This window comes from Myxocyprinus asiaticus, chromosome 15 (genome assembly GCF_019703515.2).
Source record: "Myxocyprinus asiaticus isolate MX2 ecotype Aquarium Trade chromosome 15, UBuf_Myxa_2, whole genome shotgun sequence".
Lineage (NCBI taxonomy): Eukaryota > Metazoa > Chordata > Actinopteri > Cypriniformes > Catostomidae > Myxocyprinus > Myxocyprinus asiaticus.
Window position 1 is genome coordinate 42,117,610 of NC_059358.1, and position 26,724 is coordinate 42,144,333.

At 38.7% G+C, this 26,724-nt stretch overlaps 1 protein-coding gene across 2 annotated transcripts in view; it reads right to left on the reverse strand.

Annotated features, from left to right (window-relative positions):
* Positions 1 to 537: 537 nt before the first annotated feature.
* lars2 (leucyl-tRNA synthetase 2, mitochondrial) overlaps positions 538 to 26,724 on the reverse strand; it is a 96,789-nt gene continuing 70,602 nt past the window's right edge. Inside the window, exons 13-21 of one of the 2 annotated variants that reach the window (XM_051718231.1) lie at positions 26,523 to 26,621; positions 18,047 to 18,184; positions 17,395 to 17,498; positions 11,792 to 11,974; positions 11,410 to 11,579; positions 6,987 to 7,064; positions 6,754 to 6,865; positions 4,675 to 4,802; positions 538 to 1,130 (exon numbers count right to left, since the gene is read on the reverse strand). In XM_051718231.1, the coding sequence (XP_051574191.1) occupies positions 951 to 1,130; positions 4,675 to 4,802; positions 6,754 to 6,865; positions 6,987 to 7,064; positions 11,410 to 11,579; positions 11,792 to 11,974; positions 17,395 to 17,498; positions 18,047 to 18,184; positions 26,523 to 26,621 (1,192 nt within the window). In that variant the 3' untranslated portion in view covers positions 538 to 950. The remainder of the gene's footprint in view (positions 1,131 to 4,674; positions 4,803 to 6,753; positions 6,866 to 6,986; positions 7,065 to 11,409; positions 11,580 to 11,791; positions 11,975 to 17,394; positions 17,499 to 18,046; positions 18,185 to 26,522; positions 26,622 to 26,724) is intronic. The other variant, XM_051718232.1, reaches the window with a different exon arrangement.

Genomic DNA, 26,724 nt, shown 5'->3' on the forward strand with positions numbered 1-26,724 from the left:
GTTTGACAGACAGGAATGAGTAAGATCTGTTTTGAGGGTGTGGACAGTTTCAGTCAAGTTAGGAATACAGGGAATTGAATTTCCAAAAGCACAACTAGACCCCCTTTTCTGAAATTGGTCAATGGATTAAAATGTTCTCAACTTTTGGTTGCATGATGGAGCGAAACACACAATGACTACTACTTAGCTGAACAGTAGACCTTTCATGTACTTGGCTAAGCTATTTGAGACAGCGATAGACCTACAGCACTCATTCAGGTTAGAGTGAGTCACCTAAATGGGGGTTGGTTATGAGAGCTGGCAAGAATCTGACTGCGTCTGAAAGCACAGCATGGTCTCCACATCTCCATTTCAGGCTGTAGTGCAGGTCTCTTAGAGGTGTTTTAATGCCAGGCTAAAACTGGGAGTTAAGAAAAGCCTCAGTACACAACACTAACACTGCCAGACTATCCTGGAGCAAGGGGTGAGGGGTAGGGCTGGGCAAAACAATGTGATAGTGATGTTGGCATCCCAAACACCTGAAACCACCCTAAACACTGCAATAACAATGTTTTAATAATGAGTATATAACTTGTTTTCCAGAAAAAAATATCTTTAAAACAAAATAAAAAATGACCTAACCCTTTGAAACTCCAGAGCAAGCATAGAGCAAACAGAGCCAGAATCACAGACTTTTAAAAACAGGATCAAATATATATATATTGTGGGGAGGGGGGTTGCAGCGAATTTTTAGCCGCAAAGAGCAAAGTCATCATCAGACAAACAGTCAAATGGTCAAACTAAGTCTTCAAAACATCATCTGAAACTTCCAATAAATTATGTCCATTTTTATTCCCTTTTCATTTAATGTCCCACCAGCCATTTTCCTTTGGATATAAGAGACTTGGGCTTTTCACAGGCAGTCCATTCTGATAGCAAAACCCCTGTAAGGCACATTGATTCTGGTTGTGTCATTCATCCACCAGGAAGTTGATGAGGGCAGTTCTGGGTGAGAGGATGGCTTTCCTAATGATGCAGTCAGAAAGAAGGCAAGCGCCCAGAGGACTCTCCATCACCAGCTCCTGAACCTTCTGTGCATCCTGAGCCACATCACGAGGTACAGATACACTCCCACACACTTTATTATTGATCTGAGCAGAGGACACAGGGAGGATTGATCAAGCTGAAAGGTTACAAACGGAGACTGATTCATGCAAAACAAGGACAAACTAGACTTTTGCCCATTCAAAACCTGCCGCTATGATGCCAGGGCACTGCTTTGCCGGTTTTAAGGTGTTATGTGTGGTTTTTAGTGTTGCTATGGAGATCTGTGTTGTTGCTTGGTGAGTCAAAAAGAGCCCAAAAAAGCCTCCCAAGTCTCAATGATATTCTAGTCCCCAGATATGTAAGGAATCTTGTTAAAACGATCTCTGTTCACCTTTTTTCACATATGATTTTTTCCCCTTCATATTACCTGTAGTTTTAGCTTTTTAAAGCCGACAGACACATCCTGTTTTGAAGTACTTATGGTGTATCGGGGATGGACAAACAACAAAAACCCTGTATTCTTTGAAGCTGATACCTTGATTCTGCTAGTTTGTGTGAAACTGGCATCATCTGCTCCACGGTGTGCCTGTTTGCGGTGAAATAAAATGCATCCAGACAGTTAGACTGAACCATGGGGAAAGTTCAACCCTGTCATTATGACTTCCAAAGTAGTTCATCCACCCCCACAAAATAGGGGATTCCCCGTAAAATACTGCAGCTGCGCTAACTCACCTCACCAGGCTTGTTCCTAGCTGGAGCCTGGCAAAGAGTGGGCAGAGCAAAGCCTTCTGGGTAGAAGAGGCTGAACTGAACCCTGGCCTGCAGGAAATAATGAACAACAAAGCAGTGGAAACATCTAAATGGAGACATCTAAATTTTGACATACTTGAATCCTAACCGTAAATGCTTCTAAAGACACTAAATGGTGTGGCAGACATAACTTAGTGTATTAAGAAATTAAGTTAAAATGAAAGATGTGTGCACTTACAGTATAAGAACACTAGAGTCTATCTGAACATGTCCAAACCTCTGTAATCTTGAGGTATGTTTAGACAGGGATAGGGAAGCAAGGACAAAATGATTTTGAACAAAACAAGCTATCTTTTTAGGCAGCATCTATTGTTTTCTATTCAATTCTATTGTTCTTTTCTATTCTATTCTGATCCATTGTATTGTTCTGGTCTGATCTATTCTGCTATGTTCTGTTCTATTTTATTCTATTCTATTCTGATTCATTATATTCAATTGCTTTGTTCTGGTCTGTTCTATTCTGTACTGTTCTGTTCTATTCTATTCTGATTCATTCAGTTCTATTGTTCGGGTCTATTGTGTTCCTACTCTAGTTTATTCTGTTCTGTTATATTCTATTCTATTATAGCTTGATACATTCTATTATATATTCCATTCGTTATATTGTTCGGTTCTATTCTACTCTATTCTAGGGATGCACCAATACCATTTTTTTCTCTCCCGATCCGATTCCGATATCTGAACTCTCAGTATCGGCCAATACCGATCCCATTCCGATACCAATATTGTTGTTTTTTCTTAATGAGTGTAGAATATCTACAGTATAACTCACTGTGTGGAAATGACTGGGAGTACTCTTTTATGTGTAAAGAAACAATGACCTCTAACTACACGTTATTTCATTATAGGAAAATAAAAAACAATTATATAACAAGTTAACAACATGTGCAGCCTTTTAAGAAAAGCTTTGTTTTTGTTAACCAGTCTGCTGGATGTAGCAGCAAAATTAACATTAATTCCAATGAGTCTTCAGTAGAAAAGAATCCATTACTCTTTTACACATTTTTGGTTTCAACTTCTATCTGGACTCTGGTTTCAGATCTCTTTTTTCACTTTAGTTGTAATAGTTTATCAGTCCACTTTTCAATCACGTAGTAATTTTTTGGAACCCAGTCAACTCCAGAAGAGTGTTTGTAGGCTAGTTCACAGTAGTTTAATTAGCTTCTCATTAAACATCTGGTGAAATGCACATCCGGTGCTGTTCTCAATGCATGTTATTAGCGAACAGAACTACTGAGCATCTACTGTACATCTGGAATTAAGTTTGTGTGGAGCGCCCACATACTGCGCGTCGCTCTGAGCAGTGCATTACAAGCCCATGCGCGTGCTTATGTGTGTGTGTCAATGATGTTCATTCAGGGAAGTGTGCTGCGCATGCAGACAATATATTTATTTAACTCAGCATTTTGCGATTCACAAAGCTATCGTATGTCTTCAAGAGTCTTTGAACAAAGTGCACGAGTTATATGGACTACTTTAATGTTGCTTTAAAGGGTTTTTTATGTCATTCTTTGAGCTTGACGTTAACCACCGTAACTAACATGTGGTAACGGATTTGGATCGGGCTTGTTGGACCGATACCTGATCCAGGTAAAAACATCCGTATCGGAGCCGATACTGATCCAGGTATCATATCGGTGCATCCCTACTCTATTCTGTTCCATTACATTCTATATAATTAGTTTAATTGTACTCTATACTGTACTACTCTTTAATTGCTCTGTTCTATCCTTCTCTATTCTGTACTGTTCAATTTTGTGCTTTTCTGTACAAATCTACTCTATTCTGGTTCAGTTCTATTCCATTCTGATCTATTTTGTTCTATTGTTCTGTTTTGGTCCATTCTATTCTATTTAATTGTTCTGTTCTGGTCAGTTGTGTTCTACCCTATTCTGTTTTATTCTATTCTATTGTTCTGTTCTATATTACTTTATTCTGTTCAGTTCTATTCTGATCCATTATGTTCTATTTTTTCTGTTCTACTCTATTTTGTTCTGTTCTGATCCATTCTGTTCTATTGTTCTGTTCTAATGAGCTGTGTTGTGTCCTATTCTGTTTGTTTCTACTTTTGTTTTATTATAAACGATTCTGTTTGTTCCAGTCCATTCCATTCCATTCCTGACTCTGAACTGAATTTTTTGAACACTGACTCTGACTGGCTGGATTCCTCTGCCTGATGAGATTTACTTACATGCACACACACATACATACATGTACAGTACATGGACGCATGCCCAAATACTTTCAAGTGAGTCATGGGAAGAAGATTCGATCAGCCTCCCAGAAGGTTTATGTCTGTAATAGCTAATTCAGAGGCCAAGCCTTTCACACACCTACTTACAAATTACAGAGTGGCTATAATAAAATACAGGCTTTTCAGTTAGAAGTGCCCACTTTCTTTTTCCACTTTCCCAGGGAACATACTGTGCTGAATATTCTGCAAACAAACAACTTGGTGACAGTAAAATCCCAGAACCACTAAGATACTGATATAACTATTGCTCATACTCAGGGTTAGTTTAAGAGGTTAGTCTGCACAAGCCTCTTAAAATTTAGTGTGTGACTCATCCCACACCATTTGTGCTAAAACCATGAATGACACTTCAAATCGTATGGCATAATAAGAAAAGCTGTGCTATTACTTTTCTAAGTGATTGGACTTATAATAAATGAGAAAAAAAACAAAACAAAAAAAAAAAAAAACAATCCCAGAGACCAGAATATCAGAGACTTGGGAGTGAGCTCTTTTGGACTGGGTTGGTAAGCTGCTACCCAGAACACCCTAGCATCAAGATGGCACTGATATTTTGTTCACATCAGTGCATGTGTGCGACATACCCGTACAGACACTTGGAGTGTGTCAGGGGTTTGTAGGTACTCTGGGTCAACACTAGGCCAGTGCTGTTGAAGAACATCTCCTTTCCGAGACAGCATGCTTCCTAAAGGATTCCTCACCTGAGACAAACCTGAGAGAGGTTTCAATAAAACTGTTAGTGTAACACCAATAATTGGAACACAGTGCAGTGATTAATCTAGCAAAAAACTGCACGCCGTGGTCACATGACCAGGCCCCTATGCTGAGATCCTGTAAATTTAGAAATGAGTGCATGACCCCCACAAGGCCTTGAGGAAGGATGTATGTTTCCGCTTGTCCTTAGAGTGTATATGAGTGTTTGTGTAAGCAAAGGTGCATTTTTTTGGGGGTTGGAAAGAAAGGAAGTTTAAACAAATGATTAACCCAAAAATAAAAAATCTGTCATTATTTACTCACCCACATGCCATTACAAAACTCAAAGTAACCAGTAAACTTCTGTTGAGCTCCGAAAAAAGATAAAAAAAAACAACAACATAAAAGCACAATAAATGTAGTTCATATGACTCGTGCACTATATTCAATGTCTTCTAAAGTCATATAATGTCTTTGTGTGAAAAAGGACTTTAATTGCAGTTGTTATTCACTGAAAACCCCCTCTCTTCACTCAAGCCAAATATGGCGCGGTTAGACGTGTCGCGTCAGGTTTAACATCAATGACGTCTAATCACGAGACACACAAAAATCCATGATATTTTTTTTGAGAGCTCTGTCTGTTTTGGACTGTTCCTCACACAACCCTATCGTATGGCTTCAGAAGACTTGGAATATAGCACATATAGAGATGTATAGACTCTTATGATGTTTTTGTCTTTTTTGTAGCTTGACAAACTTGGAGACTATGGGACTACTGTTGTTGTATGGAAAAGAGCTGCATGGAGATTCTTCAGATTCTCCTTTTGTGTACCACTGAAAAAAATAGCGGCATATGGATTTTTTTTTTTTTTACATGATGGTGAGTAAATAATAATAAATAATTTTTTTTGGGGGGGGTGGGGGGGGGGTTAATTCCTTTAGATGCCAGAAATTAAATTTATCTCTGTAAGTATATTACCACACGCACTTAGTAAACAACTTTTAGACTTCCTGTCTGTTCTGGTCACCATCCATCATTGTGTTATCAGAACGCAAGAATGTATCCATTCCTCATCTTCCTTACGAGACAAAAACACACACTCTCTGCATGTGTGTGTGTGTGTGTGTGTGTGTGTGTGTGTGACAATAGCGGGATGTGGAGGGGACTACAGTGACATGTTTCCGGTGTTTTTCCCAAAACTAGCGTTTTCCATGACTTTTCACCCAGCTCACAATTATTACTTTTATCCTGAGTGATATATTATATACAGTATATATACACTCACTGAGCACTTTATTAGGAACACTATACTATAATGTACAATTTTGCTGTAATAATTTGAAAATGTGATTTATATTTGAATATGAATTTTGATTTGATATTGATTTTGGATGCCTTGCTTGCTTCAAAGTGTTTTGTTTAGGAATAAAGAGTCATACCTAAAAGCATAAATTCTTCTGTTAGCATGATATTTTAAAGTCCATTTCTTCCAGAAAATTAATACAGAGGCCAAGATGAGGGGACATGCACTATCATGATTTTCATAACGTGTCAACCAGGGGCTCGGCTGTATGTGCTGAGAGCGTCAGTGACCCTGGAGTTCAGATCGCACTGTATTTTATGAGGGCCCCTCAGTAAGTGTGTTTACATGTATTACATGAAGATTTGAGAGCTGCAGTGGAGGGGCAGATTATCAGTGTATAATGGCTTAAATTTCAGTGTTCCTCACAATAAATTACAAGACTTCAAAAGAACTGGAATATAGTACACAAGTCATATGAAGTACTGTGATAATGCTTTTCTGGCTGCCTAACATTTATTCTGTGCTCCACAGAAGAAGAAAAAAAAAAACATATGGGTTTGGAACAACATGAGGGCAAGTAAATGATGACAGAATCTGATTTTTTGGGTGAATGAATACTTTAACTTCAAGTTTAAGAGTGATTTGCTCATTACGCTGCTGTCGTACCTGCCCAGAGTTCAGAAGCTAAGTGTGGACACATGGGTGCAGCCATCACACAGAGCGACGCCAAAGCCTCCTCGAACTCCACGCTATGCAGAACTACTCGAGACGAAGCTTGCTATGAGGAGAGAGCAACAAAGAGAATGGAAAGTTCAGAGAAATCAGCTTATTTATGGTACAACAACACAGAACAATCAGTTATAGATTGTAAATAGCAGAGTTGATCACAGCAGACTCACTGAGAGTGTGTTGGTCAAACCCATGAGTCGAGAGATGGCTGCATTAAACAGGAAGTCCTCTGTGAAGTGACCTGTGACCTGTCAACAGAATAATCTGGATTAGTTTCAACTATCAGAGCACCTCAATTTTCCCTCTATCTGACTCTATTTCAAACCCTGCTATGAGGGTAACATCTTTAAACGCCTGTAAAGTACACTATAGCTCTGTTCCAAAAGCATTTGACAGCAATGTGTCCAAAAGTCTGAGTCTTCATTGAATATCAGGGATTCACAATCTAATTTTATACTGGAAATTGACAAAGTTGTAGGATTTTGAAAAATGTAAAATAATGTAATGTTACAATTTAAAATGAAAAAGAAATATTTAGGATTCTGCACTATTTCTAGGTCAAATTTGTAACTTTACAGTAACATTAACAGATTTCATGTCTTGATTCAGACATGACACAAGTTGACCTGAGAGAGAAAACTACTAAAATAATATATTTAATGCAAATGTCTACTCTAGTGAATATAGAGAATGTGACACTAACTTGCATTGTGTCATAATCTGCAGTCTGACACATTCTAGAATGCAATGATGCACAAAATTTAAATTGCGTAGCATGAAGGGTTTGTGTTCATTTACTTTCACAAGGCATACAGTGTATCTGGACTAAAGCATCCTAGTCGCACTCCTGACCAGTGTTGGGTGTAATCTGATTGCAAGCTAATTACTTATTGTAATCTTATTACTTTTAAAGTAAAAAAACACATTACATTTTAAATTCTAGTAATCAGATTAGTTACTGAATTTCAATTAAATTCAATTAATCTCATTCAAGAGTAGTAATTAGTAAATTGTAATGGATTACTTTGAGTTACTTGCCAACACTGCTCCTGACAAATAGGCAGTTCCAAAAGATAGACAGCAACATGCAAAACGCTGCCCCTTAATATTCTAAATTTTGGCAAACTTTTAAGGCAGCATCGCATTTACCCTTAGCAGACAAGCCAATCCCAGAATGCATAGTGATGAGCTCAGTCAAAAAAAAAGATTGGTGAACAAAGTTGAGAGGAATACTGTGTACCAATATATTCTATTCAATATTAAAACGTATCAAGAATTTAATTAAAAATGGACTACTTTCCCCAATATTTGTGTTCCATGTATTTTTATGCTTATAAAAGGAATAGTGTTGTTAGCTTAGCAACATGCTAACACCAAACTCTATTCAAATCAATTGTAAGTCACGTCTCATGAGAAATGCTATTTTGAGAGCTCTGCGGAGTTCCTGCCTATGTAGACAACCTAGTCTCATATGAAAGTTACTATAACTAAATTTTTGCAAACAAAGTTTTACGAGCTGCGGTCTACGTTTAGCCACAGTTTTCTGCTAAAATTAACACTAAAGGAGCTACAACAACGGTGCGTTTTAATCACTTTCACACAAATCACAATGGCTGATTATTATTCACACACGTTATGATATCAAAACACTTTTACTATAACACATCATTTGAAAAACCAAACATTTTAATGCTTGTATTACAGACCCACCTACATTTAAACACTTATTCCAATGTAATTAGCTTCTGCGGTGACTCACCTGATAGAGTGTTGGACTTTGGACACGGAAAACTGAGGTTTGAGCCAAGCCAAGCACGCAAGCTGACATGTGAGATAAGTGTCATAAAAGCCACACGAAATTATGTAGCTGCTTTGGAAAATGTGCTTTACGTGTCACATTTGCTTAAAGTTTTATGTTAAGGAGGTATGTTTTACTCATTAAAACCTCCATCTTATATTCGCCTTAGACTTGTTCAAACTCGTAAACTTTTAAACATAAAGGTTCAAACACCATTTCACTTGCTTCTGGCGCCCCCGCTAGATATTTCACTGGGAAACTGCAGCAAAATATACGAGGCATGTAATTTTGTTTTGCAAAAATGCTGTCACGGTAACGTAATTTTCATGAGATCAGGCTGTATGTAGACCTACCTACAGTATGTAGTTACTTATGAGGTTACATTGTGGTTAGGAGGCAGCTGCCTATGAAAACAGTAGACAGCAAGACAGCTCACTAGGTTTTAAGTGTGTAAGTGTGTTATTTCTGGAATTGCAAAAATAACGACTGTTTTCAAACAGGTTTCCCTGAACACACCCCTGTCTGTCATTGGTCAGAAAAAACAGACAGTCCTGCACCAAACTCACTCCATTGGTCGAGTCAGTGTTACTGTGTCGGGCTGGTCAGGATGCTCAAACAAACAGAGCAATGTTTTGATACCACCACAGTGTCACAGTGTTTACAATTTTTAGTAGCCTAGAAACCTAGAAATGGCTTACTTATCATTGTCTCAGCATACTAAACTGTGATAGGAGAGAGTATTTTAACATCGGAAAAAATTACACACCACCTTTAAATGTCACAAGAGGCCTCATTACTGTCTAAGATGAATGAATGGAAGGCAGTTGCACAGTTTCAATAAATGTCAAAGAACTAGGGATGTACTCTTGCTAATGAAAGAGTGCGTTCTAAGCCTGGTGTGAACACAGAACCTCTGATAGTGGTAGAAGCTGCTATTTCGTCATGATTTGAGACTAAATCACCAATTTAATTTGGTTAGTTAAGGTCAAGATCTGGCTAAAGCTAACAGGCTCTACATCAGAACGGAAAGGGCAACATCATTCCCGGAGGCCCTGACCAAAGACAGGAGACAGCTGATGACAGTGGCTTTTCCAGAGGCTTAGTGGCTTTGGATTGGATCAACTGCAGTCCAGGCCCTTTACCAGCGCAAAACCAATCTGAGCCCTGGAGAGACTATTTATACTGTGCTAAAACAGCACTTTCCACATTTAACATCATGCTTCCACTGTACACACCCTTTCTGTAGTTAGAGGAATAATTCACCCAAAAATTGAAACTGAATTAAAATCTTTGTTGAATTTAAAAAAGCTGTGTCCATGTTATTCGTCAACTACCCAAATATATCCAAAACAAAGTAATTCTATCAGACTGGAACAAATACAGACGGATGCTGTAGTGCCTCCCACTGGTCAAAGAGTGCAACATATTACTGCCAGTTTCCTAAATACTACTCAATTCGGTCATTATTTACTCACTCTCGTGTTGTTCCAAACCCCAATGACTTTCTTTCTTGCATAGAAAACAAAAGAAAATATTAGGCAGGATGACCCATTTAAACCATGCAGAGGACTTATTAGTGTAAATAATTTACATAGAAAAACGGTTTAACCTCGTGCGGTTTAACCTTGAACGTCCACATGTGTGGATGTTGTATTTTTGGCTTTGCTATACGCAATGCATAATTTTAATTTATTTAAACCGACTGAATACTGTTTGCAAGACTCTACACTGTCATTTAAGGTTGAACTTCTAGCACACCGAGTCATGTGACACAACAGCGTGACGATCATTTCCGTGAAGCGCTCCTACGGGTGCAGCACCAACAAAAAAGCATCTGGTAAGAAACCTCTATTTTTTTTTATTTATTGAAACCTCTCTGGCTATAAAGAGCAGCGTCTTTAGTTTCGTTTGATATGCCACTTTAAAAAATTCATTCATTTTTTCGTGCGTCAGCATGCTGATAAGCATGACGTCCACATATGTGGAAAATGGGACCTCATTCCAACAAAAGTTGAAAAAACATGTTATTTTGAATAACTTTCAACATTAACACATCTGTGGGTAATTTTGCTTCATTTCAATATACATTTTGTTATATTTTATTTTGTTATCACTGTACAATACGGTTCTAGTCATTAACATTAGTAAATACATTCCTGTATATTTACTATACATTTTCACATTGAGAATAAATGTATCATCCAAAAGCTGAAAAATGTTGCTTTCAGAGGCTTTATATGGAGCTAGGATTAAAATAAGGTGCATTTCAAACTGTTCTGAGACCAGTGCAGACAGACAGCACACTGGAGGTTAAGTCATTCACTAAATAGGGAGCAAGGGTGCATCCTATAGCTTCACTCCTAAATTCACTCCTAAAATCTGACCAAAAGTTCAGTTTCAGGCTGCAGATGATGTTTGGATCACTCAACATGTTTGGCAGACATGGGACAATGATAATCAGTACATAGATTCAGAATTTTATAATGCTACATTTTATTTTAACATGGTTGTCAGTGATTGGATGATGCTGGACATTACTTTGAATAGGAATGATTTATTCAGCTTTATAGAAAATCTGCTGTAATGTCTATAATGTCTCAAAAACATGAATAATCAACACTCCTGGAAACAAACTATTTGATAAAAAAATCTGACTTTCTATAGCTTGGTATTATTTAAATTTCACAACTTAGTCCCGCTGTCCACATATGTGGACATTAATTTTTATTAATTGTAAAATCTACAAATAGATTTTATATTTGACTTCGTGCAACAGGCCTCTGGTATGGCTTCACCTGTGTGATGGTGTAGTTTTTGTTATCCCAGATCTTCTGAGCCTCTGAGCGCTCTCTCTTGTTCAGGATGGAAGGGTTGGGCATCTCGTGTCCCTCTCGTACAGTTCTCAGTTTAGTGACCAGCCCCCACAGACGGGCCTGCCATCGTAACACACCTGGGATAGCATCAGCTACAAACACACATGCAAATTATTATGGTAGCCAAAGAGTCTCAAAAAAACCTAAAAGACATCCCCGTTCATCTCTATAGTGGGGCTCAGCTGGCGCAAGACCCGTTGGAAGACCCGTTTACCCCATATACCCCAAAACACATTCTCGATTCATTTCTGAACAGTGCACAACCATGCTGGGCGGATGTTGGCATGATGGTGGTTTTACTCACTCTTGACGTCCCATAAGATGTCCTGCTCAGGTGGAGCAGCATACAGGATGTAGAGTCTCATGGTGTCGATGCCGTACTGCTGCACCACCTCCTGCGGGTCCAGGCCGTTGTGTTTGGATTTACTCATCTTCTCCCACGTGACTTGCAGTGGGCTGCCGGTGTCCCTCTGAACAGGCTCTGAACCTGATGGAGAGAGAGTGTTTAATTATTATGACCCTGTTTGCATCTGGTATTAAGATGCATCTCAGTCGATCCGATCACACATTTGAGATGCATGGTAATACCAGGTGTAAACAGCGATGTGTCTCGTCTGACCACATGTGATCGGATCACCCGAGATGCATCTTCAGGGCAGGTGTAAACAGGGTCGATAGGATTTGAACAAACTTGTGGAGTTCATGCCAGCCCAAGTGCATGCTGTCACTAAAGCAAAAAGGACGTCTCAAATTCTAATTCATTCAAATTGCTATGCTGATAATAAAATGTGTTATACAACAGTTAGTCCAGGTCCTCAAATTTGATTGGATGAGAGAACTGGTATACAGTCTGAAAGCACTGGGATGCTTCACTCTTTGTATCACTCTTCTTCTGCATGTTTGTGGCTTTCCAAACAGTGTTGGGGATTTTGGCTCATCGTTCATTTTTATTTTGTTCCGGGCCATTTTTGGGGATTACGTCTTTACGCCAGAAGGTGGCAACAAATGAGCATCTTTTATGCTATCAGCAGTGTTGGTTAAAAGTAATTCACTACAAATGACCAAGTACTACTATGAAATTGTAATTCAATTACTGACTTGTAATGATTACCTCATTGAAAAAGTAATCACACTACTAATTACTTTTTAGTTACTTTATTAATCACTTTTCAGCTTTTGTTTTTCTGCTAAACAAATTTATAATGTCTATATTTTCACCTTGTTCATTGACTCGCTAGGGGGCGGACACCCTTCAGCTGTCCAAAATGATGTACATACAGTGCATCCGGAAAGTATTCACAGCACTTCACTTTTTCCACATTTTGTTATGTTACAGCCTTATTCCAAAATGGATTAAATTCATTATTTTCCTCAAAATTCTACAAACAATACCCCATAATGACAACCTGAAAGAAGTTTGTTTGAAATCTTTGCAAATTTATTAAAAATATAAAATGAAAAAAATCACATGTACATAAGTATTCACAGCCTTTGCTCAATACTTTGTTGAAGCACCTTTGGCACCAATTACAGCCTCAAGTCTTTTTGAGTATGATGCTACAAGCTTGGCACACCTATTTTTGGGCAGTTTCTCCCATTCTTCTTTGCAGGACCTCTCAAGCTCCATCAGGTTGGATGGGGAGTGTCGGTGCACAGCCATTTTCAGATCTCTCCAGAGATGTTCAATCAGGTTCAAGTCTGGGCTCTGGCTGGGCCACTCAAGGACATTCACAGAGTTGTCCCGTAGCCACTCCTTTGTTATCTTGGCTGTGTGCTTAGGGTCGTTGTCCTGTTGGAAGATGAACCTTCGCCCCAGTCTGAGGTCCAGAGCGCTCTGGAGCAGGTTTTCATCAAGGATGTCTCTGTACATTGCTGCATTCATCTTTCCCTCGATCCTGACTAGTCTCCCAGTTCCTGCCGCTGAAAAACATCCCCCCAGCATGATGCTGCCACCACCATGCTTCACTGTAGGGATGATATTGGCCAGGTGATGAGCGGTGCCTGGTTTCTTCCAGGCATAAAGCTTGCCATTCCGGCCAAAGAGTTCAATCTTTGCTTCTCATGGTCTGAGAGTCCTTCAGGTGCCTTTTGGCAAACTCCAGGTGGGCTGTCATGTGCCTTTTACTGAGGAGTGGCTTCCTTCTGGCCACTCTACCATACAGGCCTGATTGGTGGAGTGCTGCAGAGATGGTTGTTCTTCTGGAAGGTTCTCCTCTCTCCACAGAGAAATGCTGGAGCTCTGTCAGAGTGACCATCGGGTTCTTGGTCACCTCCCTGACTAAGGCCCTTCTCCCCCGATCGCTCAGTTTGGCCAGGCGGCCAGCTCTAGGAAGAGTCCTGGTGGTTCCAAACTTCTTCCATTTATGGATGATGGAGGTCACTGCGCTCATTGGGATCTTCAATGCTGCAGACATTTTTCTGTACCCTTCCCCAGATCTGTGCCTTGATACAATCCTGTCTCGGATGTCTACAGACAATTCCTTGGACTTCATGGCTTGGTTTATGCTCTGACATGCACTGTTAACTGTGGGACCTTATATAGACAGGTGTGTACCTTTCCAAATAAAGTCCAATCAACTGAATTTACCACAGGTGGACTCCAATCAAGTTGTAGAAACATCTCAAGGATGATCAGTGGAAACAGGATGCACCTGAGCTCAATTTTGAGTGTCATGGCAAAGGCTGTGAATACTTATGTACATGTGATTTTTTTCGTTTTTTATTTTTAATAAATTTGCAAAGATTTCAAACAAACTTCTTTCACGTTGTCATTATTAAGAATTTTGAGGAAAATAATGAATTTAATCCATTTTGGAATAAGGCTGTAACATTACACAATGTGGAAAAAGTGAAGCGCTGTGAATACTTTCCGGATGCACTGTATTAATGTAAATCATGTTTGAATTGTATTCTACATACAAAATATTAATTTAGAAATATGTGTAACGCAACTCAATAATTAAAAGTTACTGGATTAATTGAAAGCCAGTAAAAGCTCTGGCACATTCATGGCAAAGTGCTTCTTTACTCAGAGCCAGTAAGAATTTCGAAACTGCTGAGCAATGGTATTCTGTTTGCGAACATTCAGATACCGGCCACGCTGCACCGTGAAGCGTTTAGAGGATCATTTAAATAAGAGGAAGCATAAGACTACATGTAATACATCAGCTAATTTAACATTAAAATGTGTGACTTCATGCCTCTTTCTATCAGTAGAATTCTCATTAGATCAGTAAAAGAAGCTTTATAAACTACTCAATGAGTATTAAAATATTTTATATGGAGTAGATAATGTGTAATTTGTCATGTTTACTTTCGCATTCATTGCGTTAATTCTGTCAGCTTCAAAGTAGGTGGAGCTCCAAGTCACACCTACCACTGAAGTGGACCAATGGCAGTGAGAAGTTGTTTAGCAGTCGGTAAGAAGTTTCCCCCATAAGGTCGCCCTGGTGAGCTGTTACGAACAACCATGAAAAAACGTTTTGTTTTAACATGACTTTGTTTTAAATGAAGTCATACAGTTTCAAGTCCTTCGATATTGTATGAAGTGTGAAGGGACCAATTTTTGTACTAAAAATAATTACAGTAATTTATTACTTCGTAATGAGGTTACATCTATGTACACTGGTTATGAGTGAGTCATTAGATTAGTTAACAACACAGAGTCGTTCACAAGCTAAACAATGGAAGGACGAGAATGAAAGAGAACAATTTGCTCAAAAAGACAGATTTGTTTATGAACCAATCACAACTAGTTCAAGACCAGAGTTTAAGAGCAGTGCAGAAAGTTGAGTTGTAATGATGCTTTAGCTTCTTTTAGAAAAATTGCACAAACTGGCCAAATTTGGTCTGAAAAGTTATTCAATTTCATATACTTGTTTGTTGATCTGTTGTACAATATTGTAAAAAGAAAAAAAAAGCAATGATGGCATCTCTCAAGACGCATGTTAATACCAGGTTTAAACGGGGACTTTGATGCAATCTGGCATTTTTAACTCTTGGGAAGAGAACCAGCTGTGTTTACGGTAATAAGCATTTCTCGTCTGCGCTGTTTACCCGCAGATGCATTATAAAGCCATCATCGCTCAGATCACAGAAATTACAGGCATTTTTGGGAGTCAATTCAGACCCTCACTAAGTCTGTTTACCTTGTTGCCTGGCAACAAAAAAGACCAGCACCCACAGGACAGAAAGAGACACAGGAAGTGAATGAGAAAGAGACAGCGAGATGATGAGGGGTGACCACTCTGTAATGCCGATGGAAAAGAAAGATGGTTATAAAGTCACTTGTGGTAACTTGGTAACCAGTTCCTGTCACCTAATGCTGCATTCAGGTGTACCTGGGAAGCTCCTACATCCGAGTTGGGCATTCATTATTACAACATATGCTGCATTTCAGAAAAAAAATATGGAACTAAAACAAACTAAAACAAATACACAATGATGGTGAACGATGGCAAAAGTGCTTTGTTCTGTTTCTATTCAATGCTTTGTTGGATTTTATAGAAATTTGCCACCTGTACTTCCAAAGATAACTAATCAACACTCATGCCATGTCACTTAGCCAGCAGTCAGATGTGTCAACTGAGTGGCACAGTGTGAACATTTCTGGTCTATATAGCGGTTCCAAGGGTCGTGGGTTCGATCCCCACCTGCACAAGTCATGCAGTTGAAATTTCTGTAGTTCTGGAGATTTTTGTGTTGTGCTTACTGAACGGTTGCTGGGCTTTTCCACAAAAAAATTTTGATTTTCATCATTGTTAAAAAGTTATATAAATAAAGTTGATCATGTTGACTGTTGTGCTTGGCTGTGGTTGTTCTCAGTTTGGGATGTCACTCTCGTGACTGTCAATGTTGTGGCTCTATGGTGCAGTGGATTGTGCACTGAATTTTGGAATGGATACGTGTAGGTTCAAACCTGTCCAGGGGCGACTTGTAATGTGGTGTGTTTGCTCTGTATGCCATTTGCACTCTTTGTGTTCTTTGGGTTGTGCTTGGTGTTGTGCAATGGTTGCCATGTTGGTGCATAATTGCTGCTTGCAGCTATATTCATTTTTTAAATTTGTGACACGTTCATTATTAAAACCAGAAGTCCTCGAGCGTTATAAAATGTCCTGTTCATTTCAGTGTCCGAAGTTATTTCACAAGTGTGACTATGACTTTAGCCCAAATCAGTAGCGACATGTACGAGACTTTATCATGACAGTCAAAAGTCCTGAGACTGAAACGGCAACTTTTAAGTTAGAGTACGTGTCCACTGACACAGAAACTATTTGATACTGTCAAAACCATCTGAGGTTTTCCGTTTTGAATTAATCTAGTATTTTGCAACAGTGGATTCGATTAAAGCATTTAATCCACCAGAAACACCAGGAATGTTGGCAACAGCTTTTTGTCAATGTCATTCTTCAGCTCACAGTGATGGATTGCCGCCCTGCCTTGTTTATCGCTTCACATTAGAATAAAGTTGCTTGTTTCAAAGGGGGGCATAACCCCAAAAAAAAAACACCCAGTGGACACATATTGTGTGGTAAGGTCCTATGCATACTGTACATTGTATTCCCCTCAGTGATGGTCCTGCCACTTTTGAAACCGTATGCGAGACCCACCTAGTGCACCCGTCTGTAAATTCGACTGTAAACTTAAAAGTTGTCCAATTTTATTAATAACAAAGGATTTTCTAAGGATTTAAAAGTAGGCATCATAAATGGGCATAACCTTAAATAGAAATAAACTTAATGAAAAGTGCATATACACCAAACTAAGCTTTATAAAAAACTATATATTATTAGAGTGCAGTTTGTTCGATGCAGATTCTACACATACTGAAATTAGCTCGGTAGATCGGTGCCCCCAAAGAGATGGCGCAGGTCACCAGGATGACCGGCCCCGATTGTTCTCACACACCTGTGAAATCTATGTCATCTTTTTTCAGGTACTGTCCAGTCTCTGCCACCCTGAACGTCTGGCCCTTTATTAGACCTTGTACCAGCAGTTTCTTGAAGGGCTCCCTAAAATGAATTGAAAAAAAATTACTGCACAACCAATTCAATATATAGTGCATTCATAATACAAACTAGCACATACTGTTTACCACAGCATTAAAGACAACATGAAGTCAAAACTGACCCCATTTACTGTCTTCAAGGAAGTTTATCCAGAAATGAATATTAGATCATTATTTACTCTTCACACAACTCTTTTCCATTCAACGACAACATTTGGTATGGGTGGGTAAGTAAAGACAGAATTTTCATTTTTGAGTGAACTATTCATTTAATAAATGTCCGTATTTTGTCTCATTTTTAATCAAATAAAATTAAGATTATTTTCTGATGAGAAAAAACCTAGGCCAAAATAACATTAAAGGATAATGAATAAAGGCTACTTCTTTCGATCCAATCAAGTGTCAGTACATAAAATCAAGTCCCATTCTACATTATTTCCCACTGAATATTCTGTTTCGCTCAGACATGTGTCCATTTGGTGTTGTCTTCGACAATGCTCTCTTACTGATCACTGCTCCATGCATGTGTTTGAATATGTGTGTATGCTGCACCTGTATGAAACCATGCCCTGATCTCTGCAGAAGTGACTGAGGAATCGGGCGTAGTACAGATGCATGACAGCGTGCTCCTTTCCTCCAATGTACACATCCACTGGCATCCAATGATCCACCTGAGAGCGATCAAAAGGTCTGTGAAAGGAGAGAAACACCTTTGAGACTATACATACTGGATCACAGCTCTGTATACTGGATAATGTAAGCCTGCGTGTGCAACTGCCACTAGGGGGCACTCAAACACCTACATCTAGAGTGGCACACGCATACTCTGGACAGGCTTGAGTGTGTTTGTGTCAATTTATACGCAAACTCAGTGAGAACACTTCTGTGTTGATGTTGTCTTACGGACATCACAATTACGACACTCAAATAACACATTCAAGTAGCTGTGAATGAAATGAATTAAAAACAAAAACAATCTGCACCTACAAACTATGATAAACACATCACACCTGCCAGGACCATAACAGTTATTGTTGTACCAGATTCCCACATATTAGGGAGCAACAGTCTGGTTAAAGAAGTAAAAATCCCATTTGTTTTCAAAAGAAATAATTTTTTTTTTAGTTATAATACATACCCAAATAAACCTTTTAAGACAGACCTACCATGAGCTCCAAGGTTAAGCAATGGCATATGCTTATTTAGAAGCCACTTGTGCAACTTTAACTTTAACTTTAAAAAAAAAAAAAAATCATGTTTAATTGCTAAATTCCCACAAAGTACTACATTACCCACAATCCTGAAGCGAGATCTACCAATCACAGAAGTCTCTGTGACCATAGAACATTCTAAATTTCATAGAATATCCAAATCATGTACTGCATTTAAACAAATGTGCACACTGCACAGAATACTTAATCCTTATACCTAATGTTTAAAATGTTTAAAAAATAATAGGCAGTATATAGTATATACGGTGCAGTATTCGGTAAGTAAACTTACGAACATAGCCATTAAATCTTGCAATGACCACAAAGCTTAACAATGACCACCCACTGCATTCCTGTGTTTTCACCTACGAGAACAAAGATAATCATATTTAAATATTTTGGAATAAACATATTATATATCGTATTTATTTTATTTATTTTTTTAATTTTTATCCCCTTTTCTCCCAATTCTGCAATGCTCAATTCCCACTATTTAGTGGGTCCTCGTGGTGGCGCGGTTACACACCTCAATCTGGGTGGCGGAGGACAAGTCACAGTTGCCTCCGCTTCCGAGACCATCAATCCGTGCGTCTTATCACATGGCTTGTTGTGCATGACACCACGGAGACTCCGCATGAGGAGGCTCATGCTACTCTCCACGATCCACGCACAACTTACCACGTGCCTCACTGAGAGCGAGAACCACTAATCGCGATCATGAGGAGGTTACCCCATGTGACTCCACCCTCCCTAGCAACCGGGCCAATTTTGGTTGCTTAGGAGACCTGGCTGGAGTCACTCAGCACACCCTGGATATACCATATTTATAAACATATAGTAGGGCTGCAACAGTACATGTATCCACACAGAACCGAACGAATACAGGGCCTTCGGTACGGTACACACAGTCACACAAATGATTACATATCTTAACATGCGTGAAACCAATATTAAAACGACATATAACGAACAACACAAACAGAGTGGAAATAAAATGAAAAAGATTGCGGAGCAACACGGGACTGCACGGAATCAAAACTTAACAGAACAGAGCTCCACATGGTAAACTAGAAACTGCGGATAAGATAAATCCATGTGAAGTTTATGCGGATAAACTTTTCCGGCTTTCGCTTTTGCACGCTGTCTCCGTGTTTAAATCCGCATCTCCTGGAGTCCTGCTCAACACGCTTAGATGCGATATACAATATGGAACGGTGGCCCTGCTCAGGAACCACATCTAACATGTTGACTCATTTGCAGCGAAATCAACCAAATGTGTGTCTTGAGCTTAAGGGAGCAAAGCATAAACAGCCTGTGCAAGTTAGTCTCACCACGGCATTCAAGCAGCCTCTTGCTGCAAGCTCAGACAGAGCTAAAGCGATAACGAACACCATAGTATTTATTGCTGCAAATATGCGTTCATACTCTGTCGTCGAGAACACCGGATTTAAGCATCTGCTTAACGTGCTTGAGCCCTGTTATAAAGTTCCTACAAGAACGCATTTCAGCAATTCTGTAGTGTCCCCTCTATATAAACAAGCACGTCCTGTAATTGTCCAGCAGGGGACATTGTCAGTGCTAACAGATCCACCCTTTCCTCTGATAATGTGGATATAGGCCTTTATCACAGTCTGCGTGTCACATCCGGCTCCGAATTGTATCGTAACCAAACATCTGCCCATCGATCTATGGACAATCGCAGTTTTTCTAAATAAATTAAGCCAACTTGGATGCACTTGGCAGTAAACATAAGCCATTCTATCGTTTCTTTGGAGTAACTCAGCACTTCACCATGTGTTATCTAGTACTTTAATGTGTAATAGTATCTGAGCGAGGTGATTATCAGTGCAAAGATTTCCCAGTTCAGGAGGAGCTGCTCCTGCTGTTCAGCTCACTCCCAGAGGATTATTGTGCTCAACTCAAGTCCGAAGAGACAGTGTTTAAGTGTTTTAATGTCATTGTTTTCACTATTAAAAAACATACAGTACTTATACTCTGTGAAGTGTTCCCTGCTCAAGTACATCCTGTTTAAAATAATAAAACAACATGACATCATTTTTCTATACTTCATTATCCCTGAGTAATGATTGTAAGGTGATGTAGGTCTGTTTAGATTAACCCTTGTGCGTCAATAACTCAGTTACTCAGGGGTCCGTCAAGTACAAATGTCCACGTCAAAAAACTGCCATAAAAATATTATATATTAATATTATTTTCCACTTTCAATGAGTTCATTTTTTTAACCAATAACAGTCCTGATCATAACTACCAAATATTCATTCATTTTCAGGATTTTAACACTTTAGATGCTAGTTTGTGTATATAATGCCACTGTTGTTTTTTTAATAAAACAAACAAAACAAAAAAAACCCCACAAAAAATGAATTATTTTCATAAACTAAATGCTAAGGGTTTTTTTTTTTTTTTTTTTTTTGTGCAGTGTCAGATTAAAAAAAAAAAACATAATGCCACTGTTGTTTTTTTTACACACATTTCTCAATACACACATACAAAACACACACTGACATCCATACCAACACACCCACACAATTTCAGCTGCATAATTTATTCAGTTGGCCTGCAGTGCTCTATAATACAGCAAACAGAAAACAGGAAAAAAGCATGTATTTACTCCATAGCCTAAACATGAGAAAAATGGCGCCATCTTGTGGAAAATATTACAAATTTTAATTTTGAAGCCAGGGCTCCAGAATGAAAGCATAATAACATAGAATTCATGATTTTATGCTTTAATGGCACTGGTATCAAATATTGCAATTTTATTGGGTTTCAATGGGGACATTTTTGTGCTGAAGGTCCTGAGTGTAATTATTTTGTGTACACAGTGTATTATAGATGTATTATAGGAACTGATGTTGAAATATCAAAATTCCCCCAAAAATAAACACCTTTGGCAAAATTTATGCCGTTGGCGTTAACACAGCCAAAATGATCGAAGAAACAAAAATGAAAAAGACAAAAATGTCCCGAAGGTCGCACAAGGGTTAAGTATTTGAGATGAATTGTACATAAATTGTACGATTTGGCGATCTACCTGAAGCTGACCAATCAAGAGAAGGTGTTACAACTCACATGATCAATGTAAACAGTGTTCATGAAGCTTTTAATGGTTGTGTTAAAACTGTTTTCCCCATAATATTCACGACCACATAACCGGGAAGGATTCTACAAAATTGTCATGCTGTTCTCTGCCCTTCAAACAAATCATTTGCCATATGGCTTGCGCTAGAAAAACAATCTTTTTCACTCTGATGGACACAGTTTTCAAATTTCTGTCATGGTCTATTTTTATTCGTCATGCTTGCATTCGTTTCAGTTCTAGGGCAATATTTAGGGGGATATAGCATCTGTCATAATTGTATATGCACACGATAGTGGATGTGTGATAGAAGATTTTTTTAACTCTCCAAGTGCATGTCTTGTGAAACCAAGGACTTCTAGGTTGAAAGTTCTACCTGTCAGTCAACCGCTGCACTAATAACATTTTTAAGCTTTGCTACGTGTGGTTTAAAGCGCATTCACGTGGACAAGACCTCACAAATATTCTTCAGAATGTCTGCTATCAACATGCAATGACACAGATGTGAAGGACGTAGCTTAATGTACATCTAAACGGCTGGCTCACTGGTGTAGTCAAAACAACCTGGAGCTGAACACGCTCAAAACGGTGGAGATGATTGTGGACTTAAGGAGGAGCCCCCCAACACTGACCCCCCTCACCATTCTAAACAGCACTGTGGCAGCAGTGGGGTCATTCAGGTTCCTGGGTTCTACCATCTCACAGGACCTGAAGTGGGAGACCCACATTGACTCCATTGTGAAAAAGGCCCAGCAGAGGTTGTACTTCCTTCGCCAGTTGAGGAAGTTCAACCTGCCACAGGCGCTGCTGATACAGTTCTACTCAGCAGTCATTGAGTCTGTCCTCTGCACTTCAATAACTGTCTGGTTTGGTTCAGCTACAAAATCAGACATCAGAAGACTACAAAGGACAGTTCTGACTGCTGAGAGGATTACTGGTTGCCACCCCCCCCCCCTTTAAGAACTATACACTTCCAGAGTGAGGAAAAAGGCTGAAAAATCACTCTGGACCCCACTCACCCTGTCCACTACCTTTTTGAACTGTTGCCTTCTGGCCGACACTTCAGAGCTCTGAGCACCAGAAACATCAGGCAAAATAACAGTTTTTTCCCTCAGGCTATCCATCTCATGAACAGTTAAAACTGCCCCTTTGAGCAATAATTATGTGCAATACACAGCTTAGTCTATTTATATTTATCCAACATACAATACCTCTTCTGCCATTTCATTCCCTTGCACTGTATATAACAGATTTGTATATTGTACATACATGTGTGTGTATATATATATATATATATACACTACTGGTCAAAAGTTTTGAAACACTTGACTGAAATGTTTCTCATGATCTTAAAAATCTTTTGATCTGAAGGCATATGCTTAAATGTTTGAAATTAGTTTTGTAGACAAAAATATAATTGTGCCACCATATTAATTTATTTCATTATAAAACTAAAATTTATTAAAAAAAAAAAAAAAAGTCTTTGAAATTGATGACTTGGACCAAATAATAAAGAAAAGCAGCCAATAAGTGCCCAACATAGATGGGAACTCCTTCAATACTGTTTAAAAAGCATCCCAGGGTGATACCTCAAGAAGTTGGTTGAGAAAATGTCAAGAGTACATGTCTGCAAATTCTAGGCAAAGGGTGACTACTTTGAAAATGCTAAAATATAACACAGTTTTGATTTATTTTGGATTTTGTTTAGTCACAACATAATTCCCATAGTTCCATTTATGTTATTCCATAGTTTTGATGACTTTACTATTATTCTAAAATGTGAACAAAAATTATAATAAAGAATGAGTAAGTGTTTCAAAACTTTTGACTGGTAGTGTATGTATATATATATATATATATATATATATATATATATATATATATATATATATATATACACATATACATACATACATATACATATATTTTCCTATTGTGTATTTCCATATATATTTTATTTTCTATTCACTTTTATTTTATTGTATATTTTTATTATTATCTGTCTTGTTGCTGTATTGTTTGTGCACTGGAAGCTTCTGTCACCAAGACAAATTCCTTGTATGTGTAAGCATACTTGGCAATAAAGCTCATTCTGATTCTGATCTAAAGCTGAATAATACAGGTAGCCTACTCCACTAAAATTACTCAGAATTCTGCACTAAACATCATGTTTGCACTTAAATTAAATCCAAGTATAACCAACAGAAGCGGTGCACGAATTTTGCGCACTTTCTTTTTAATCTTGTTCATTTTGTGCACTTTATTATCATGCAGTAACACACTGTCGTTATGATTGATGTATGCAGTCATGAAATCACACAGCCTCCCTTCAAAATCTCAATCTGTCAAATTTCGGACAGCATTAGTAATAGGTATCCTTTTTTTTTTTTTTTAAATCGGCAGATGAGTTTTCAGCTAATGCAGCCCCTGGCCATGCCAGTCTTCTTTTTTATTTCTAAAATGCAAGCTACGAGGAATTAAAGCAATGTCCTCCTCTAGCTTTATAGCCTCCTCTAGTCTTATAATGATAAATAACACAAAAATTTGTGTGATTGCTCTGGAATTCGCCAACTCGTAAAGTCGTGTACGATTGCACCTGTATGATTTTCAGATAAACTGACTCGTAACGTTTACAGGGGCTCATGACCTCCCAAGTGTCAGAACTCGCACCGTGTACGCCCGGCCTATGTGAAGCTTCCGCTCTGCAAACATGGAAGTGCACATATGGGCTCTGTTCCAAAATCGAGCTACCTCGCCTTCAAAGGCAGCATCCCAACCAAGATGGAAACTAAGTGAACACTGTTTGGAACACTCTATGTAGCAGTAACTCTGAACGGTATACAAATAGCGCTCCTCGCACAAAGCGCACAAGTGTATTCACTTTGACATTAGCATGTTGCTAAGCTAAAAAAGCGATACCAAAGCCTTTTTAAGGCATGTCAGTCCACTCTAACCATAACCCTAACTTTGAGACTCTCTACACTGAATGCATCAAAGCGAACGTTCTAAACTGTTTATTTGTCTGGCAGAAGTAGCAACAGCGTGTGCAGCTCAAAATGGAACGGGGCATCTGTTTACTGTCAATGCGATTTCCATTGTTGACAGCTTCATTATAATAGGACATGTTTGCTTTCGGCTCGACACACCGCTCGGTGTTAGTCAACATAGGCCTGTTTTCAGTCACACTATTTCTGGTGTTTCTAACATACCGTTTTATTTGGAAGTTGCACTTAACGGAGGCCTCTGACACAGTGATTGTGACAACAAAGTTTCTTTGACATGGCAATAAATAACGACTGTGCACAGTGCAGGAAAGTTGCCAATTAGTCCTTTCGTTTGAAGAAAATAATGTCATTTGGATTCTTCCCTGTTAACCATCCACGGATTTAAGACTGCTTGCTCTGCCTGTAGCTGGACATGTCCCACTGTTCATCGTGGCCTCAGGTAGAGATGGAAACACGGCTGCAGGAAAGGAAACTTTCCTGACTTGTGTTCAAAGCGTAACGCCTTCTCAGCGGAACTCTGAAGGTGCAGATTGCTGATGCCCAACCCCCAAGGTGAAAATAACACATTTGATTGGTAAGATTTGTCACTCTGCTAATACAAATGAATAACAGAACCCTTCAAAATCCCCTGTGAAGGGGGACACAGTACCGTAGAGTTACAGCGTGATACTGTTTTGATTGGCTGTCACAGACTGCTACACTCCCTTAAAAAGGAACAATGCAAAGATATTTATTGTAGTATACATTACAATTAAGTTGTTTTTGAAGTTGCATATTTATACATTTTAATGCATTTATTAATTTAATTCACATACAGTGTTAAATAAACGGGGGAAAGAACGTTTCATAGATCAAATAACATTTCTCTGAAGGGTTTGATGGGGCTGACTAAATGCCACTGCAACAATGGTATCATAAATTGTGCGTCTTTAGCTCAGATCACGCAAAAAAAAAAAAATTCAGGCTGGTGCGCATCCTCGAGTTGACTGACAGGCAATGTCTGTATTTAAAAAGGTGATTGGCTCTTTTACCAGTAAGGCGGGACTTCCTTTTCTACATCTGCCATATTGGCCGTTCCAGTTTCTCCTATTCATTTTAATACTCGGTCTCGGGCTAAATAGTCTCTAGCGATACTCTTATAAGCATAAAATACAGTACAAACACTTATTGAGTAAAATCCTCTAATTTTAATGAAAAAAACTGAATGGAATATAAGTATATTTATAATCAATGTTTGCTTTGATTTGTCCACCATCTTGGATTTATTGTTTAGTACATACTGTGATCGCCTTCTCCATATAGGACGCACGTAATGCTGACTAAGAATTTGGCCGAAAGAAGGTATCTTAGGAGACAGCATAAATTTGCTGCCTACTTTTTGGAACAGTCTTCATATCTGGAGTGTGCCTATGATGACTTAAAAGTGCTGCATATGCTTACAGAGACAGTTCATTAAGCTTTGGAGCAGAGCGCTAGTGTAGTTTCATTGTGTGTTAATGGTCCCCTGGATTACACAGACAAAGGTGTGACATTTTAAATTCAGTGATTTCCACTTGAAATAGCACAGACAGATGGTCTTCCATTGTGAGTCTTACATGACTAACTGCTCTTCTAAGTATTTCTGGAAACATCACAGACTCAGCCAGTCTCCACAAACACCTGGTGTGAGAGAGAGACCCAGAGAGAGAGAACAACTGGACTTTTCCTCTTACCTCAGCGGGTTGTGTGGGTCAGTGTATCTGAAATAGTACCAGGACGAGTCGACAAATGTGTCCATGGTGTCTGTTTCCCTCTCCGCTGGACCTTTACACCTGATATCAAGAAAAAGGAAGCAAATAAAATAAAAATATGATCATAAAACTGATCACAATTTTTTGATAGATTTAACCCTGCTTAGTGTGTAATGTAAATAAA